We start from the raw sequence: 20,255 nt of genomic DNA on the forward strand, positions 1-20,255 counted from the left end.
CGGGTTGTGGGTGCAGTAGCTATTACATAACTCGGTCTGTGGGTGCAGTAGCTATTACATAACTCGGGCTGTGTGTGCAGTAGCTATCACATTGCTCTGACTGTGTGTGCAGTAGCTATAACATAACTCGTGCTGTGGGTAAAGTAGCTATAACATAACTCGGGTTGTTGTGCAATAGCTATTACATAACTCGGGTTGTGGGGACAGTAGTTATTACATAACGCGGGTTGTGGAGACAGTAGTTATTACATAACTCGGGTTGTGGGGACAGTAGTTATGACATAACACGGGTTATGGGGACATTAACTATTACATAACACGGGTTGTGGGGACAGTAGTTATTACATAACACGGGTTGTGGGGATAGTAGGTTTTACATCACTCGGGCTGTGGGGACAGTAGCTATTACATAACACGAGTTGTTGGGACCGTAGCTATTACATAATATAGGTTGTAGGTGCAGTAGCTATAATATAATACAGGTTGTAGGTGCAGTAGCTATAACATAAAACAGGTGGAAGGAGCAGAAGCTATAACATAAAACAGGTTGTAGGTGTAGGTTTTGGATGGAGTAGCTATTACATAACACGGGTTGTGGTAGCAGTTACATTACTTAGGTTGTGTGTGTAGTAGCTATTACATTACACGGGTTGTGGGTGCAGTAGCTATATATTATATAGCACGGGTTGTGGTAGCAGTAACTATTACATAACTCGGGTTATGGGTGAAGTAACTAATATGCACCAGTCAATTGTAACCAGACCCCCCCCCCAGGGTCTGGGGAATAGCGGGGACTTTGACTTTCGGTCCAGCCAACCCCGGGTAAAATCTCCGCCCTGCGGGGACATACTGATGGTCAAATCCCCGCCAAATGCCCCCGCACCCCAGGGACCCTAGGTAAGGTAAATTCCCCGCTATATTTTGCGGGAAGACAAAACCACCGCATTCACCCGGCACTGCGGGGCCACCTGAAAGGTAAAAACACGGCCCATTTCCCCGGCTATCCCTGGTATACCACCGGACCTGGGGGCGTGGTTACAATTGACTGGTGCATTACCTTACACGGATTGTGGGTGCAATACTTACTTCGTATATATATTATATAGTGAAGTGTGCAATAAATTTTACACAACTCGAGCTGTGTTGCAATAGGTATTATATAGCTCACATAGTGGTTACAATAACTATTAAATAACAAGGATTGTGAGTGCACTAACTCGGATGGAGTAATGCTAAATTGTTTTAACAAATGCTGTTTAAATAGAATTCTTCAACGTTTTGATACCGATGTGAAGCATAAAGAATACAACAATTCCGCAAAACGTGTATCCATTACTAATTGTATATATATATATATGTAATCATGCATTAATAAAACACCGTAACACGTAAACTTAACGCAAACTAGGACGATATTTTAGTAACTTAAGTGAAAATCTTTCCGGTGTATTGAATATGTCTTCAATCAAAATACAAGTTCATTGACCATGTGATAAATGTCAGTATCCAGCTCATGGTTTGCTCTATTTATTTTAGAAAAAACAAGGTGTAAGGATATTTCGCAATAATTGAAAGAATATAAAACACAGTGACAGGTGAAGGTAGCTGTACGTTTGTTTCGGCTAGCAAATAATATGAGGTAAGGTGCATTTTTGTTCTATGCTGTTCATAATTACATATATTATTGTCTAAACTATATAACCTAATTTTCCTAATTTCTTAATGCTTTAGATCAGTTAGTTTATCTTGAAACATGCAAATTGGGTGGGGGAAGACAAAAATGAAAACTTCTATGGATAAACCATATACTCTGTGCAACATTTCTTGTATGCAATGTTTATCAAAGGTTTGTTGAGATTCTATTTGCATTCAAACAGAAAACCCTTTCGACTAGTTCCTAGGTGATCTGAGAGTATCGTTAATGCAATTAAAGTACCCGGACAGTGCTTGTACAGATGTAAGAAATAAGCTCAAATGAATTGCCCGGATTGTTTAATTTATTAAAGATGATAAGAAATAAAGAAAAGGAACATTTGACTAAATAATAGAGAACTAGTACCTTATTCGACTTTTGTTATTGTCACGTAATTTTATATTCCATAAATTGCATTAATAATGTTATGTATTAAAATACAAACACCAACACTAAGAAGTGATAACATGCTCATTTGCAATTAATTATATTTGGAAAAAGGAACTTGTCCCAATATCTTATTCGAAAAAGGAATAAAGATTACGTATTGACTATATGAATAATATGGGCAATATAATAATTATTAATGACATTTTTGCTTATTCATAGTGTACGATCCGTTGATCTCAAGATGCAGGTTGGCCTTGGGGTTGCTTAGGCATGGCCAGCAATTGACCAGGCGAAACACATTGTTGGCAGTGATGACTTTCCTAGCCATGTTTTTTTTACTCACTGTTATTGGTAATGCAGAACCTACAGATATATGCAGTATATCGTTTGCCTTGCTAGCCAGTGTTGTCCTGGGGTGCTAGGGCTTGGGCAAGCAGGAGAATTGGTGGCGTGCACTACATCATCTCTGAGCGATGCATGTATTCATATATTAAAGAATGTGGCCATTTATGTATCTCCTATTGTAGTGTAGTGCTTGCCTTGCCGGAAAGTGTTGCCTTGATGGGCTGGGGTGTGACCGGCGATGGACATGACAGGGAACACGGTAGCGTGTACAACATCACCGAGCGATGCTTGTTTTCATTTAAGTATGTAGTCATTTAAGTATCTCTAATTGCAGTTCAGCGCTAGCCTTGCTGGCAAGTGTTGCCTTAATGGGCTGGGGTGTGACTGGCAATGGACATGACAGGGAACATGGTAGCGTTCACAACATAATCTCGGAGCGATGCTGCCCGAGTGATGAATGCTACCCCTCTCAGATGGACATGGCCGCCCTCAACCATGATATGAACGGGCACCTGCTGTTGCCAAGCTACCCAGAGTACAGTAAACAGGCACATATGTACAATACCGTTGAACAGAGGTAAACTGTTTATAATGCCCGTATATTTCTATAACAACGTTGAACAGAGGTAAACTGTTTATTATGTGTGTATATTTATAACACCGTTGAACAGAGGTTAACTGTTCATAATGCCCATATATCATGCACAAATGGACAGCACCGTTGAGCAGAGGTCATGTGTTTATAATGCCCATATATGTACGACGTCCGTTGAGAGATAAACAGGTAATAATGCCCATGATGCCCATAGATCTGAAATAGGAAATATTAAACCTTTGAAATAAGAAATTTATAGTCACCGCCTTTGATTTCAGTTTAATATTGCGTGTACTTAATCCAACCATTCCGATGCATGATTATAAACAATCGACATTGATATATTGTGTTCCCATATGCTTCAACAAAACAAAATCATGAATGAGTTGCGATTATTTTAATTACACTACTATTTTATTGGTACTTTCACATTTAAATAGTTCAACTTCATGTTTAATGCAAAACCGTCAAGCGAAGTGCCGAAAATGTTAAGAAACGCAGCTCGAAACATGGTATTGCTTACAGACACGGGATATTTAGCATATTTATGTTTTGACCCCTTCTGGTAATATTTTAACAATCAATAATTCTCCAGCTGACATTCGATAGGCTGCGATACTCAATTTGCAATTGTACGTGTACATTAGTTATGTTTAAACTCTTTAATTTTACAACGATTGTGAAACAAGCTATTACAACCTTAAATTAATCACTCTCACTGACACGACGTAACGTGGGAGTGCGGTCTTGCGTTATGGGGGAATCCGGAGAACCCGGAGTACCCGGAGGAAATCCACCTGTACGGCTTATGGCGAAAACAAAACTCACCTTCGCGCAGGGTAAATTTCAGACATGTGGAATTTGCACTTGGCCTCCGGTATGCTGATCCACCCTCGCATAAAGTTCTTTTCTGATTAGCGTTCGTGTTATACTAACCCATACCTGTTCCATGTAAGAGAGACATTTTACATGTATCCTGGTCCATAATTCTCGAAACATCTAAAGTGCCTGATAACATTATTAAGCTGTGTTCATTATTCTTGTTTGGGTAAAAAATGTGTAATATTGACATTCTTACTACTAGTTTTTATTACGGGAGGCTATTTTTTATGATTATCACAATAAACTAAAAATATTTTTTGTAAAATCAAAATAAATTTAACATTTTGGTTAAAAATTATGAAATAATCTACTTAAGCTACTAACGCTGAAGAACTTTCGAAAATTTGAATTTCTGCCTTTAAACGAGTGCAATGTACACGTGCCTGATAAGGCAGCACCTAAAAGGTAGTACACAAGTACTACCCGACAGCGCCACCACTAGACAAACAGAGCCACCACTTTCATAAATATGTGCATATTTCCGTTTTAAGAAGTGCTAATTGGTTTTGTTGTGTTCCGACGTAAGTAATATACGTAACAGTTATATTTGCGTGCACCAAAATGCTCTTACGGTGTGTGTAAGCATCGTAGTGAACAGATCTCAATATATGCACAAGTCCGATTCGAGAGAAAGGCTCCAGTCACCACAGTTCGCATAATATTGAAACGAAATCGCAGCCAGCCTGCAGCCAAAGTGTTCTTACGCGGTACCACATTCAGGGATTTTTGAAATATGTTCGTTTGATAAAATTATCAAATAAACTATAAATCATACTCACTTATGAACAGGTAAACTTAGGGCACAGCTGCACCACGGAAGTGTCGACAGCTCATTTTCTTTGCACCACCGTTAAGTGGCGGAGCTGGCGTTTAGAGACCATGAAGTTGTGTCACAACCACTCTTTTATCTAACACCGTGTACGCTTTAAAAATACACTGAACATGTTAACTGGCATGCGTATTCATGTTCACAGGTACCCAAATTTGGTCGCCGTGGTAAAGAACGCTGAGGACATCCAGAAAGCGGTGCAGTTCGCGCGGAAATACAACTTACACGTGACAGTGCGGAGCTCGGGTCATGACTATGTGGGCCGCTCCACATGGGAGGGAAGTTTCCTCATAAGCCTGTCTGAGATGAACGAGATGGAGATAGACTTGAGCACGGAGAGGAGCCCACATGGCACGGTTAAGGTGCAGACCGGGATACAATGGCAGGAGATATACAAGAAGGTTAGAAACGTGCAGTTTTACCATGCATTAAGTTTGATAGCTAATACATGTAGAAACATGCAGTTTGAGCATGGAATATGTTTGGTTGTTATTGAATCGGGCAGTTTTGCTATGCAATAAATCTGGTAGATAAATGAACCACGCTGGTTTACAATGCAAAAAGTCTGGTGGTAATTGAAGCATGCAGTTTTACTTTACAATAGCTTTGGTGGTTTACTGAGCCATGCAGATTTAAGATGCAAAGATTTTATTTGATAACCAAACTTGGAGTTTGGCCATGATATATCATTTGTGGTTATTGACATGCAATTTGCAGTTTTACCATACAATATGTTTGTAAGAAATTTGAACCGTGCAGTTTTACCATGCAATATGTTTGGTGGACAATTTAAACATGCAGTTTTAACATGCAATATGTTTGGTGGACAATTTAAACATGCAGTTTTAACATGCAATATGTTTGGTGGACAATTTAAACATGCAGTGAACATGAAATATGTCTAGTAGTTTTGACATGCACTATGTTTGGTAGTTTTGATATATCATATGTTTGGTAGTTTTGACATGAAATATGTCTGATAGTTTTGACATGCCATATGGTTGGTAGTTTTGACATGCCATATGTTTGGTAGTTTTGACATGAAATATGTCTGATAGTTTTGACATGCCATACGGTTGGTAGTCTTGACATGCCATACGGTTGGTAGTTTTGGCATGCCATACGGTTGGTAGCTTTGACATGCCATACGGTTGGTAGTTTTGACATGCCATACGGTTGATAGTTTTGACATGCAATATGGTTGGTAGTGTTGACATGTCATACCGTTGGTAGTTTTGACATGTCATACGGTTGGTAGTTTTGACATGCCATACGGTTGGTAGTTTTGACATGCCATACGGTTGGTAGTTTAGACATGCCATACGGTTGGTAGTTTTGACATGCAATACGGTTGGTAGTTTAGACATGCCATACGGTTGGTAGTTTTGACATGCAATATGGTTGGTGGGCAATTGAACCACGCAGTTTTTTCCTGTAGTTTAACCATGCGATACGTTTGGTGAACTATTGAACCATGCAGTTTTACCATGCAATTTGTTTGGTGGGCAACTAACAAGCACCTAACAGTGATCTAAATACGCAGTAAAATGTTAACCTATATGTCTATTCGTTTATTTTCACATATTTCTCGTACATGTAAGATTAGAGGAATCGAACAAATAATAGACAGGTTTAATCAAATATCTTGTAAATTCATAATGGATGGTTTAATTATGATTTTGATATTTAATATTGATTGTATAATTTGATGGAACAAGACTGTATCTGATACATATTATATATCAACTTGGGTGTGTTATTTAAGCTGTTTGTTACTGCAAGTTCTCCCCAAACAAAACCCTATTCAACGGTATGTTTGATTTAAACCATGTGTATGTCCCTATGTCTAGCGTTGTGAATGTCCCCCATTTCTCGAATACTGCTGCCTCGTGGTAAGGAGATTCGAATCAAACACAGTCGTAAACCGTAAGGAGAATCGAATCAAACACAGCCTTGAGCCGTAAGGAGTCTCGAATCAAACAAAGTCTTTAACCGTAAGGAGACTCGAGCCAAACAAAGCCTTTAACCATAAGTAGACTCGAGCCAAACAAAGTCTTTAACCATAAGGAGACTCGAGCCAAACAAAGCCTTTAACCATAAGGAGACTCGAGCCAAACAAAGTCTTTAACCATTAGGAGATTCGAATCAAACAAAGCCTTTAACCATAAGGAGACTCGAGCCAAACAAAGTCTTTAACCATAAGGAGATTCGTATCAAACAAAGCCTTTAACCATAAGGAGACTCGAGCCAAACAAAGTCTTTAACCATAAGGAGATTCGAATCAAACAAAGCCTTTAACCGTAAGGAGACTCGAATCAAACAAAGCCGTGAACCGTAAAGAGACTCGAACCAAACAAAGCCTTGAACCGTAAGGAGACTCGAATCAAACACAGCCCTAAACCGTAAGGAGACTCGAATCAAACACAGTCGTAAACCGTAAGGAGACTCGAATCAAGTAGACTTAGATAATACACAGTTAGTCATGAACCGTTAGGATACTCGGATCAAACACAATGACTGGGTGCTTAACTGAGCTTGAACGTAAGGGGAAACATGTAAGAAAGTACGAAAAACATGGTTCAGACTCTTTAGACAATGAACCATCAGAAGACATAGATCAGGCACGTTTTCACCCTGCTAAATACAACTGAAGAACGTTTTAGGAATTTGGATGAGATACAGTTGGTCGTGTACACAACTGAGAAAGATCGATGAATCGTTAGGGGACTTGGATCAGGCACAGTTGCCTTGAACCGTAAGGAAACATTTATCAGACACAGTTGACCGTGAACTGTAAGGAGACTTTGAACCGACACAGTTGGCCATGTGCACAACCTACCCGGGGATTGAGGCCAGAACAGATGGGCATGCACTCTCAATATGCTTGTTTGTGTAAGAAAGAGACCATTGCTATGTTGGTCACAATAATGTTGTCTGTCAATGTTAGTTATTTTAAATGTGTTTCAGTTGAACGCGGTCAAGCGTGTGGTAGTTGGCGGCAGCGCACACACGGTGACCCCGGGAGGCTATACGCTTGGTGGTGGACACAGCCCCGTGTCCCGTTCCCTTGGATACGCCGTCGACAACCTGCTAGAGGTTCAGGTAAGGAATGGTTAGGAAGATAGTGTGGACCGAGTGTCTTTGGTATACAGTTTTCTTACTGGACCTTTATCCTTAGCATAAGTATCATGTATCAAGTAACCTGACACTTGTAAGCAAAAACAATTGTCCAAGAACTAAAAAATGCAAAACAGCATGAACATCGACACAGTGAAGTTTTTAAACAGTACTAGTTCAATAATATTACCTCAGCTAGGTTTTCGTTGTACATAGGTGGTGCTTGCTGACGGTTCGATCGCCACTGCGACGGAGAACAGGACGGTGATTGTCACCACGGAAGGCGATATCATGTATCACGAGAACGGAGACCTGTTCTGGGCACTTAAGGGCGGCGGTGGGGGCACATTTGGAATTGCCGTCTACTTTGTTTTCCGCCTGCACCCAATGCCGTCCCAGATGGTAGTTTTCAGTATGCCCGTTCCTATTGAAATAGACGTGTATGGGGTAAACTATTTCGAGGAGTTATTTGAAGTTGTTGAGCAGCTCTTAGAGAAATTGCCGCGTACATGGGGTGGCTACTGGTTGTCTACTAACTATCCGGGATCTTTCGAGGACGGTGGCTCCAAAACCATGATCAATTACAAGGGATTGCTAACATTTTACTTTAACAAGTTTGCACCCTGGGATGGATCCGAGTATGAAGAATTAGAGCCCGCAGTCAGCTGGGCAAGAAGCAAGTGAGTTAGACAATCTAAGTTTGAGACTTATGTTAAAGATCAGAGACTGTGTTGATTGACATCGTCCCTTTTTATAGTGAAATTGTTAATTTACAGTCGAAACCCGTTGGCTCGAACTCGCTTGGCTCGAATTCCTCGTTGGCTCGAACTTGATAAAGAGGACCGATTTCTTTATACTTAAGGTTAACAATCCCGCTTGGTTCGAATTTTCCGACGCTCGAAGTATTTTCGCCGGTCCCTAGAAGTTCGAGCCAACGGGGTTCGACTGTATACGAATTCCTTTTGCTTTTTTCCCGGACTGACGAAAACTGATGCTTTAGTCTGATAGTCAATATAATTGCTCTTGATTCCGTTTCATGGGTAAAAAATGTACTGAATTTATCATATCGAGAGGCAATGAGGAAGCTCTCCTAGCGGAAAATGAAAAAGCGACCTCTTGTGTGAGAGGCTTACACCTATACCACTAGATCATTCTTACTCTGGTGGGGATCGAACCCACAACCTCTAGACAACTCTAATCATTGTAGGGATCGAAACCACAGAGTGTCTGACATTGCCTAGAGATGATCGTATTTTCCGAAAGGTTGATATTTTCATTTTGGGGTTTCCTATTTAAATTCGATGAATAAAAATTACGCGCCACAGACTATTGAATACTGGTGGATCTCCGCCAAAATAACACCCGCAGCACACCGATAAAATTCGTAGTCAGAAATAATCATTCAATTCCGTAAAAAAATGACCTACTTTGATCATTGGTGATCTTCGTCACGTTAATTAGCTCTACATTGAGGAATTATCCGAATAACTTCGTCATCATTTTACGACATATCTCAGTGTGTGTATACCACGTGATAAATTGCGTCATAAATGCTACGTCGGAAGGCAATATTTTGATTTAAAAAAAGACTTTAAACAAAGATAACTTCACTATTTCTTCCCCATTTTAAATGAAACATAGCGCAGTGTACGCTGCTCACGGAGCCCCACCTTCGGTCTTTTACCAGAATTTGATCGAGAGTTTAGTTTCTTAAGACACTTCGACAAACCTTTTCACAATACGGCCGTCTGACGGAGCACTGTCAAAACATTATTTTGGAAAACGGTTTGTCTAAGTGTTTGATGAAACTAATCACCTCATCAAATTTTGGTAATAAAACAAATGCGGGGCTCTTTAAGCGGCATAGACTGCCCTTTGTTTCATTTAAAATGGTGTTGTAAATGACAAGTTATTTGATTTAAGTCTTCATTTTAAGCAAATTTTTGCCTTCCGACGTAGCATGTATGACGTCATTTAACACGTGGTATACACACACTGTTTAAAGTGGAGCCCATCTTACTGTGACAAATTTTGCCATTATGTTGATGCAACATCTATTGAACAAAATCTTCTTTTTTTAAAGAAGAAAAAAGTGAACAAACAATCTCAATTCACGTATCCCCTGATACTTTTATTTACTGTCATATCATACTTGAGTTTTTTCTGCCCTGGTAGAGCACACAATATATCCAAGTGTCTTTGTGTTTGAAATTGTCAGAAGAGGCTTTGAAATTCGTTATAGAAAGCTTAATTCCGGGAGCTTCCCTAGCGGTCCCCTGGTCCCCAGCAAAATTTCCAAATGCTTGGTCATTTAAAATACACTATCCTCATGAAGCCACAAAATGGAATAATCAATTTGCATTTTTTCTGTTCTTTAGAAACATTATAATAAAATTCTGCATTGATGGATCTATGACGAACCGACTGATCGTAGTTCCATCACGTCATAAATTTACAATGTTTTTTCTTAACAGACAAGTACCTTTCACCTTCACAAACAAGACGGATTTCTGGGACTACGAGAAGGACTCGAAGGACCCGCCAATCGTGCGCACATATATGGCGGGCACTTTGTTGCAGCCGGGACGGGTCGGGAAGGACTTCCGGACCTTCATTAGGGAGCAGCTGTTTGTGGGGCCGGCCAGGGATTTGTATATCGCTTGCACAGGAATTCTTCTGGGAGGTAAGCTGAACGGCGGCCTTAAGCTTGACGACACCAGGGACATATTACATTCATAAACAAATCATCATAAGCACATACTCCGAATTTCACACCTTTATTGTTACCCGGGGTTCACTCTTAATTGATTAAATATAAATCAAACGCCACACCCTTCTGATAGGTCACTTAGGCAATCGCAGCGAGGTAACTGTGTCATATAATATCGGCTACATCCATCTTACAGGCAAAACCACGGAAGGCTCCTTAGAGGGCACACCCCTACATCCGGGCTATCGGACGTCAGTGACGTCATTGGCATGCGGACTCTTCCTTGGCGACGCCGGAAGCGGGGCCCCTCTCTTGAATCAGACGACCGGTAACAACGAACTAATCGAATACTTCCAGACGTTTGCAAAAGGAATAAGAAAGTAAGACTTATTGAATGAACATGCCTTTTACCGGCCTTTTACCCACTGCATATATGACGTTAAATAGTTTTCTGCGACGTCGCGACCTATTGTCCTTACACTTGAAAATATTTTTAATATTATGGTGTGCCAATATATATAGTAGATGTTACGCTTCGTGAACGAAAAGTGTGCTCATAAGATTCAGATTTTCTTAAATTGTACATGCTAACTTTATACCTGTAATTACCCTCCAATATGATTCTTATATCAAAGTTTGCAAACTTATGTACATGTCGTAAAATTTACGCTTCGTGAAGCAAGCGCACACGCATTACATTCAGATCTTCTTCCATCGAACAAGATCACTTTATACATGTGGGTTTGCAAAAACAAGACATGTACTTCCATGTGTATGTATACCTTCAGTGACATGGTCAAGTTGCAGTTGAGTGTAAAAGGCGTTTTCAAATGTTCACTTAAAGCTCGCATAAATCACTCAGCGACAATATATAACCCATAATTCACTCACCGGCGAATATCACACACATAAATCACTCAGCGGCAAATATCACACACATACATCACTCAACGGCAAATATCATACACATAAATCACTCACCGGCAAATATCACACATATAAATCACTCATCGGCAAATATCACACACATAAATCACACATAAATCACTCACCGACAAACATCACACACATAAATCACTCGCCGGCAAATATCACACACATAAATCACTCACCGGCAAATAGCATACACATAAAACACTCGCCGACAAATATCACACACATAAATCACTCGTCGGCAAATATGATACACATAAATCACTCGCCGACAAGCATCACACACATAAATTATTCACCGGCAAATATCACACACATAAATCACTCACCGGCAAATATCATACACATAAATCACTCGCCGACAAATATCACACACATAAATCACTCGCCGGAAAATATCACACACATAAATCACTCACCGGCAAATATCACACACATAAATCAGTCACCGGCAAATATCACACACATAAATCAGTCACCGGCAAATATCACACACATAAATCACTCGCCGACAAATACCACATACATAAATCACTCACCGGAAAATATCACACACATAAATCAATCGCTGACAAATATCACACACATAAATCACTCACCGGCAAATATCATACACATAAATCACTCGCCGACAAACATCACACACATAAATCATTCACCGGCAAATATCACACACATAAATCACTCGCCGACAAATACCACATACATAAATCACTCACCGGAAAATATCACACACATAAATCAATCGCTGACAAATATCACACACATAAATCACTCACCGGCAAATATCATACACATAAATCACTCGCCGACAAACATCACACACATAAATCATTCACCGACAAACATCACACACATAAATCATTCACCGGCAAATATCACACACATAAATCATTCACCTGCAAATATCACACACATAAATCATTCACCTGCAAATATCACACACATAAATATATCACCGGCAAATATCACACACATAAATCACTCACCGGCAAATATCACACACATAAATCACTCGCCGGCAAATATCACACACATAAATCAGTCACCGGCAAATATCACACACATAAATCACTCACCGGCAAATATCACACACATAAATATATCACCGGCAAATATCACACACATAAATCACTCACCGGCAAATATCCCACACATAACTGGGCACTCGCCGACAAACATCAAACACATAAATCACTCGTCGACGAAATTACACACATAAATCACTTACCGACAAATATCACACACATAAATATATCACCGGGAAATATCACACACATAAATCACTCACCGGCAAATATCACACACAAATCACTCACCGGCACCATAAATCACTCACCGGCACCATAAATATCTCACCGGCAAATATCACACACCGCACACATAATTAGCTCGCTTTAATAACCCAAAAGGAATAAGAAATTAAGACTAATTCGCTGTTACCCAACTGGTCCCGTATCATAAACGCAGTGATCTTCCGTGTCGTTACACTCGAAAATACTTCTAATGTCACTGTGTGCCAATTTACTCGACGTCACCCAGTAGAAGAGACGAATTTCCTTAAATCTTTTACGAACACTTTTTACTAGATAGTTGTGAAACGCGACTCTTAACGTGTTCCTGTGCGTGTAACTATACGTAAAACGTAAAAAGTTCCATTTAGTTTAAAAATAATTTTGCGAAATATTACTTCAATCTCAGGGCTAATTTTCGCTCAAATCACTTTACTCGGTTCATCCAACACATTATCATTCTAAACGTATACTATATACATGCATGGATGACGTCATGCACGGATGACGTCATGCACATAAAGTACCCATAGGCCATACACAATGGAGTTTGAACCCTGGCTAAAAAACGAGTAAACATCGTGTGCATCTTTTTCAACCACATGCCTTATTTTGCAGTTTCGGGAGCGGTATGTACTTGAACGAGCCGTGGAAAGATAACCCTTACTGGAAGGAGGACTTCTGGGGAACCGAGAACTACGAGCGTCTGTTGCTGATCAAGCGTCGTTACGACCGAGACAACTTCTTCACGTGTCATCACTGTGTCGGTTCTGACGTGATGGATGAACCGGCAACGCCCGTGGGACACGCGTTTACCTGCCTGTCATCGTGGAGTTTAGTTCTCGTCTCATATCTGGCGTCTCGTTTCCTATTTTGAACACGGCGTGGCAAAGAACGTCATGCACGCAAGTTCTGTACACGAATATGTCTCATGATATATCGTTTATCAAAATCTAATGCGTTAACATATCCACTACCCTCGCTATTTATCGCGCTGTTGAACATCAAAGCGGCATTTACCTTAACGTAAACTGATCATTACTATTTTTGTACTATTAAACTTGCTATGTCGAACTCGGTTATCTCGATTTTCTGGAAATGTCTATTATTTGGATTTTTTCGATTGAATTAAATACTGTTTGTATTTCGGTTGTATCGAATGTTCGTTATCTCGAAGTATTTCTCGAGGTCCCAACGACTTCGACATAGCGAGTTTTGACTGTTTGTATATATTTAAGGTAGTATTTTGGCCAAAGACTCAAACATGTACACATTTTTAAATGTATGGCAGATATTTAATTCGGTGAATGACAACTATAGTAACCAGTAACAGTTAACGGCAAATTAATTTGTTATGTGCTATGACTATATGCATGTAAATATTGTTTCATTTTGTATCTTTTTTTCATTATTCAGACTCAAATATCATTAGACACCTGTATTATTTAAAATATATTGGGTTAATGTAATATCACGTATTAATAAATGGTTTTTATTTTTTGTTTGTTTTATCTTCAATATCTTCACAACTTATACTCGTGCTGAGTTAACTATATCAAACCAACATTTGTGATCAGTGTGTAGGTACATTGTGTCTGTGATCAATCGCATCAGTGGCCTATAGATTTTGAAGCTAAACTTGGCAAAAGCACAACTTCACAATACATATGTTCTATCTTTTCCGTTTCTTCTTGCACAGGTATAGATCTTTGGTCAACATGGATGAGATGCAGGGGACTTGCTTCATTCTGTGGAAGTCCTCATTGTCCGGATTACTGGACTGGAAATTTTGGGCAACCTGTCTGTTCACAAGGGTTAATAACTTTCTTATTTCAATTCCCTTTTCTAAATGTTTCACCAAAACAGCACACAATGCTTGGATAAACCAAGAACCGTTTGCACCGTTTCTCCAAGAATAATAGCCAGGCACAGTAGAATACGCAAAAAGAAAGTCTGCCTCAACTGGAAGTTTAATAGTTAAAACGTCTTTCCTAACTTCGGTTTTGTCATCAGACGCTTCTTTGAGCGCGTCTGTGACATTGACCTTCACCCCGGGATCTGTCTGGTTTCCGCGACACGCTTGAATGATGAACAGTTTAGGCTTTCCGATCAACGTTGGACAGCGGTCTCCCCTGAAATAGCTGGCAAGTTCTTTGATTTCAACCTCTTTATCTGTCCCATAAACAACTCCTTCCTCGCCGTGACTCAGGATGACGAAGACGAAGCAGTCACAGTCCGAGTGATCCTTGTCAGCCATCTTGGCACACATGTTTTTAATGTGGTTCGCAGTTAAATCTGGAAATATTGTTACGTCAAATCCTGAAACAGAAAAACAATTAACATGTATAATGGTAGATGGTACATGATAAATCTACTTATTCATGACACTTTTTCTCGTTTAACAACTTAGTGACCTTTTACATGAATGTAAATTGCGATTGTGTCGAAGTGTATAGACAGATATAATTATGGATATTTTTTATTCATCAAAAATGAAGAGTTCATCGTGTTTACAAATCAATAAAAACATTCTATATAATCATCGTTAAAATATCATTGCATATAAACAAATAGAATGGTAGATGAATGCAAAGTCATGAAATTTATGGGTACAGAATTTGTTCATGCAGGCATGACAATTTGTTTAGATAGCATGGGACATAAAACCAATACTTAGCCAAATTACAAAATCTGTGAATATTGGGGTAACCTTATTTAATTCAAATATAAAGTGACAAATAAACATAATCATGCTTAAGAATTAATCTTAACTATAATAAATACAAGGTAAAGGATGTTTTCATTGATTTAACAGGGTGTTAATCATTGTCGAAACAATATCATATACAAAACACTTGAGGTTGCTATATGCGAAACACAATTAAAGAACCACTGAGGGTAAATATCCCATACATCTCAGCTTCTTACAGTGTAACAAATAATTTATATTCTACTGATCTTGTGATTAAATTACTTTTGGCGTTTGCTGAGATCACAGAAAGCAGTAATGCATATATAGTTTATGTTGTTGCTGCAGTAATTGGGCAAATCCCTTGACATGCCTGGAATACCCCCTACTACATCATCTCAGACATGTACCTAGCTCCTTGAGTTTCCTGCTAATGTTCCTCTCGTCGACCGCCGTACCCGTCCTCTTGGTGTAGCCCTGCCTTTGCAGATCCGCACTGAAGCGTTCCTGGTTGATGAGCAGGGCATACCCGCGCCGCTTGTGCTCCATGTTGTAGCTGTCAGACTCAACACTCACAGGCTCAGGTCCGGGTCGCACCTAAAAATAGAACAATGTGATATTAAAGCAGATCACCGGATGACAAGGTCAGTCCATTTATCTCTCTTGATCAAGGGACATAACTCAAAGCATACACTTTTTTAAAGTTAAGGGACTTGCTGCACGCAATTTCATTGGGGTCATTTCCAAATGAGATTACTTTTGATATTGGTAAATCTAAGTTGTAATACAATTTATTTCGAAACAAATAACTTTAAGACACAACTCGTTTCAAATTAAATTAAACAAGCAAATTCGTTGAATTGATATCCCCCGCCTGATTAGGCAAAGTTCATGGATTTGAAATGAAAAGTAGGTGGAATATTCCTATATTAAAATGTCATATGGCTGCAGAGAAATGTACCGTTATGAACGTTGGATATAAGTTTGAGTTTGTTTGGAATTATTTGAAATAAAAGTTTTGTATATAAAGTAACATTTGAAATAGTTTCTATGAATTTGAATGATTTCAAAGTGAAAGTTCATATGTCTTATGTGATAACAGTAAATAGTGGAAAATGACATTTTAAGGTACCTGTTCATTGTGTGTTATTTTCAAGCTCATTTTCAATGCCTCTAGTTTGTTCCAAAGATTTGACCTTGTAACCTAGTTTTTGACCCCATGTGACCCACTTTTACAAGCGATCCATATTTCATCAAGGGGTACATCTTGACCAAGTTTAAACAGAATCTGACCAATCATTACCATGATATGGTTCCTGACAAGATTTTTTTTAAGATTTGACCTAGTGACCTAATTTTCGATCATATGTGACCCAGTTTTATATACGTTTAAGAGTTCATCGTTCATTAAGGAAAACATTTTGATTAAGTTTCATGAATATTTGACCATGTATAATGTCTCTAGTTTGTTCCAAAGATATTTCTAAAATTTGACCCAGAGGCCTAGTTTTTGACCCCATGTGACCCACTTTCGCAAGTGGTCAAGATTTGATCAAGGGGAACATTCTAACCAAGTTTGAACATTTTCTGATCAATGCCTACCAAGATCTGGTTCCGGACGGAAGGTCGGACGGAATGACGGACAACGCAACGACAATATCCCCCTCCCGAAACCTTCGATTCGGCGGGGGATAATAAGGTCAATTAGGTGACCTTATGACAATCTTAATTAAATGTATTTATCTTACTACATTTTGGTCGAAAGCTAGACGATTAGAAGACCCGTTAGTGAAAATGTATACTGAGTTTAATTTTAGTGTGGTTTACGGTTTAAGTCATTAATCAAGATTTTACACAACGCCGACGAGGTCGCCAATGCTATTGGCATTACCTTGACCATTCGTCTTTGCAAAACACTAAATGACAAGCCAATAACTGGCAGCACAGTGTAAATGATTCACTAAAATTAGTATTAAATGTTTAGATTATAACAATTTGTTGTAGCTCGATTGTTTAAGAAAGCTTGTTTTAAAAACTCTCGTGTCTGCTTCCGAGGTTTAACTCACGAGTACTAGGCGTCCATGTGTGAGGCCACAAGAACGTTCCCCGACCGGGGGACGAACCAGGGACCTCTTGGTCGGGTGCCGGGCACTCTACCTCTGGGCTCATCCTTATTGTTATAGAGCTTGGGTGGCTCTATCCAAATGAAGTACTTTTAAAAAAAACAGTGTCACTTTTTCAAGACATATTTCCAATATAGCAATAAAATCTCACGGAGCAGGGTTTTTTAGGGCAAATGTTAGGCTGAGACTAAGCATGTACATGTACAATCAAAGACCAGAATACCGCTGATGTTAGTCCTGTGCTGGCTTTCACAGCTCCCCTGTCAGGCATCGTCTTTTCTACGTTTCCCTTTTTTCCCACCATGTTGCCGTCTCTAGACGTTCCTACGTCCACGTCTGTACCAACATCGGACGTCACGTCGACGTCAGTTTCTACGTTATGCGTGGTTTCAACATCTGTTTCAATGTCTGTTCGCGGCATTCTATTTACCCTGGATGAAAAAATAGGTACAGCATCATGTGTCTGACTCTCTCAGACTGTGTGTCTCACTCTATGGTATAATAATGAAACACTAGTTTTTTTTGGTACATTAAGGTCATGCCACCAAGCTGTGTATCAAAACCATGTAAAACAATAACATTGTTTATTTCGATACTTTCTGAAGTGTGCATACTTAACTAGAATACTTTGCCTATGATAATGAACAGTTGGTACCTATAACTATGCATTTAATGTACCTTGATGTATCTCCACCTTCTCCGTCGGTGTCTTGGCGTCCTGAAATGGCGTCGACGTCGGTTCCTTCGTCTTTGTACGGATTGCTATCAGTGAAGTCCGCCATTCTTTTTTCTTAAGAGTAACTGGACCTGAAAATAAACACTTGAATCACTAGCGGACAATGGGGAGGGGGCGCACCCTCGTCGCGCTGCCTCTCTCAAGTGAACTCCTTTGTGTCTGTATCGTAGAAAAAATAATACGCCAGAAAGCACATATTTATTTGGACTAAAAATAGCAAATTCGTTGAATTGATAGGCACCCGCTAGATTGGTCAAAGTATAGATGACATGAAAATCATGTTTTGGTAAAATATTCCATCAAAACATGCAATATAGCTGCAGTGTGTTGGTCTCTTATAAACTGTGGACAATGACCTAGTTTTTGACCCACTTTTAAAGTATATCTAGATTATATTAAGGGGAACAATCTGACCACAGTTTGAACAAAGTATGACCAATCAATACCAATATTAGGTTTCGGGAATGATTTGTTTTAAGATTTGACCTAGTTTATGACCACATGCGACCAGGTTTCAAACTAGTCATTGATTTTATCAAAGAAAACATTCTGATTAAGTTTCATAAATATAGGACATATTGCCTCTAGTATGTTCATCACAGTCTGATAAAGTTTCATGAATATTGGACCAAATATAATGTATCCAGTGTGTTAAAACACAAATATAACCCCTTGATTGTTTTCTAAGGTTTGACCTAGCGACCTAGTTTTTGACACCACGTGACCTTGTTTCAGATTAATCCAAGAGTTGATCAATGTTCTGAAAGAGATGGACTACATATAATGTATCTAACTGTGTTCCAAAGATTTGACCGAGTGACCTAGTTTTTTACACCATGTGACCCGAATTTACAAGCGGTCGAGATTTTATGACGGGGGACTTTCTGACCAAGTTTGAACATTATCTGAACAATCCGTAGCACGATATGGTTCAAAACTGAAAAATGTGACGGATTTACGAACCAATGACGGACGGACAACGCCAAAACAAATATAACCTTCCAAACCTTCGATTCGGTGAGGAATTATTAACCGAAACGATATTGAGGGAGTTGTGTCCCCTCTTAACAAATTACTGGATCATCCAATGTGATTGAAGAGTTGAATTTGAATAGCATAATGGATTCGGTCATTTATTTTAGTCAATCAATGTTGTTGTCTTTCCAAAAGAATAGAGTAATATTGTACATGTACTACTTTAATAACACATTGTGATAAAAATCATCAGAGATGATCACTAAGTACCGTTATTAATATTTGTTTTTTCAATTGGGGTGTGTGAATATATAAAAATAATGTTTTGTTTATGTTTGTTCTGAGCGAAACGAAACATACAGGTAGTCTCAATCATGGCAAATTTAGGCATGTACATTATCAAAGTGAATTCTGAACTTTTGGCTTATCAAACTAAGTTGTTTGCCAAAAAACAGTGAAGCCTACCTTTGATATAATTAAACACGAATTCGTTGAACATTATCAAATAATTAATGATGATCGAAGTGGCTTACCTATTTATATAACCCCATGCACAGGTAATATACCGATTATATCCGTATAACGAAGTCGTATATTAAGATGTGTGTGATCGATGTTATAAACAGCAAATACACCTCATCGTGTTTATGCTTGATGACTCAGCATGGAGTTATAAATATGTTTCTTATTCAGGTTGTCATTTAACAGTAGCCTCCCTTGGCTGATGTTTTAAAATGACCTTGAATCTCCCACTGATAACAAGCGCAGAGACGAATCTTTACTTTATGTCATTACTATTTTTATTTTTAGGTGGAGAATACGGAAAGAAAAGTACAAGTTATGCAATGACAAATTTTATAAACATTCTCAGCTCAAGTACGCCCTTGATGAGGATAAGATATTCGTGTCGTCTGACTCACTTTTTAAGTAGCGTTAGATGTGTGAC

The 20,255-nt window shown here is 39.0% G+C and overlaps 2 protein-coding genes across 2 annotated transcripts; one reads left to right on the forward strand and one right to left on the reverse strand.

Annotated features, from left to right (window-relative positions):
- Positions 1 to 1,301: 1,301 nt before the first annotated feature.
- Positions 1,302 to 14,286, forward strand: LOC128212322 (uncharacterized). Its single transcript, XM_052917720.1, has 8 exons — positions 1,302 to 1,639; positions 2,763 to 3,005; positions 4,880 to 5,135; positions 7,702 to 7,836; positions 8,068 to 8,531; positions 10,326 to 10,534; positions 10,758 to 10,941; positions 13,405 to 14,286. The coding sequence occupies exons 1-8, from the start codon at positions 1,635 to 1,637 to the stop codon at positions 13,661 to 13,663; spliced, it is 1,755 nt and encodes a 584-aa protein (XP_052773680.1). The 5' UTR covers positions 1,302 to 1,634; the 3' UTR covers positions 13,664 to 14,286.
- On the reverse strand, positions 14,060 to 19,991 carry LOC128212323 (caspase-3-like). The gene is made up of 5 exons (XM_052917721.1): positions 19,843 to 19,991; positions 18,277 to 18,405; positions 17,822 to 18,029; positions 15,886 to 16,072; positions 14,060 to 15,105 (listed from the first exon to the last, which is right to left on the reverse strand). The coding sequence occupies exons 2-5, from the start codon at positions 18,378 to 18,380 to the stop codon at positions 14,459 to 14,461; spliced, it is 1,146 nt and encodes a 381-aa protein (XP_052773681.1). The 5' UTR covers positions 18,381 to 18,405; positions 19,843 to 19,991; the 3' UTR covers positions 14,060 to 14,458.
- Positions 19,992 to 20,255: the final 264 nt, after the last annotated feature.

Source organism: Mya arenaria, chromosome 12 (assembly GCF_026914265.1).
Source record: "Mya arenaria isolate MELC-2E11 chromosome 12, ASM2691426v1".
NCBI lineage: Eukaryota > Metazoa > Mollusca > Bivalvia > Myida > Myidae > Mya > Mya arenaria.

What these genes read in the sequence shown, in the direction of transcription:
- LOC128212322 (XM_052917720.1), top strand. An exon ending in GTCAGCTGGGCAAGAAGCAA is followed by an intron (nt 8,532 to 10,325) that starts GTGAGTTAGACA and finishes TTTTCTTAACAG; the next exon opens with ACAAGTACCTTTCACCTTCA. An exon ending in TTTGCAAAAGGAATAAGAAA is followed by an intron (nt 10,942 to 13,404) that starts GTAAGACTTATT and finishes CTTATTTTGCAG; the next exon opens with TTTCGGGAGCGGTATGTACT.
- LOC128212323 (XM_052917721.1), bottom strand. Translation starts at nt 18,380, where the DNA reads ATGGCGGACTTCACTGATAGCAATCCGTACAAAGACGAAGGAACCGAC. An exon ending in GCACAGGACTAACATCAGCG is followed by an intron (nt 16,073 to 17,821) that starts GTATTCTGGTCT and finishes TTCTATTTTTAG; the next exon opens with GTGCGACCCGGACCTGAGCC. An exon ending in CAGGAAACTCAAGGAGCTAG is followed by an intron (nt 15,106 to 15,885) that starts GTACATGTCTGA and finishes TTTCTGTTTCAG; the next exon opens with GATTTGACGTAACAATATTT.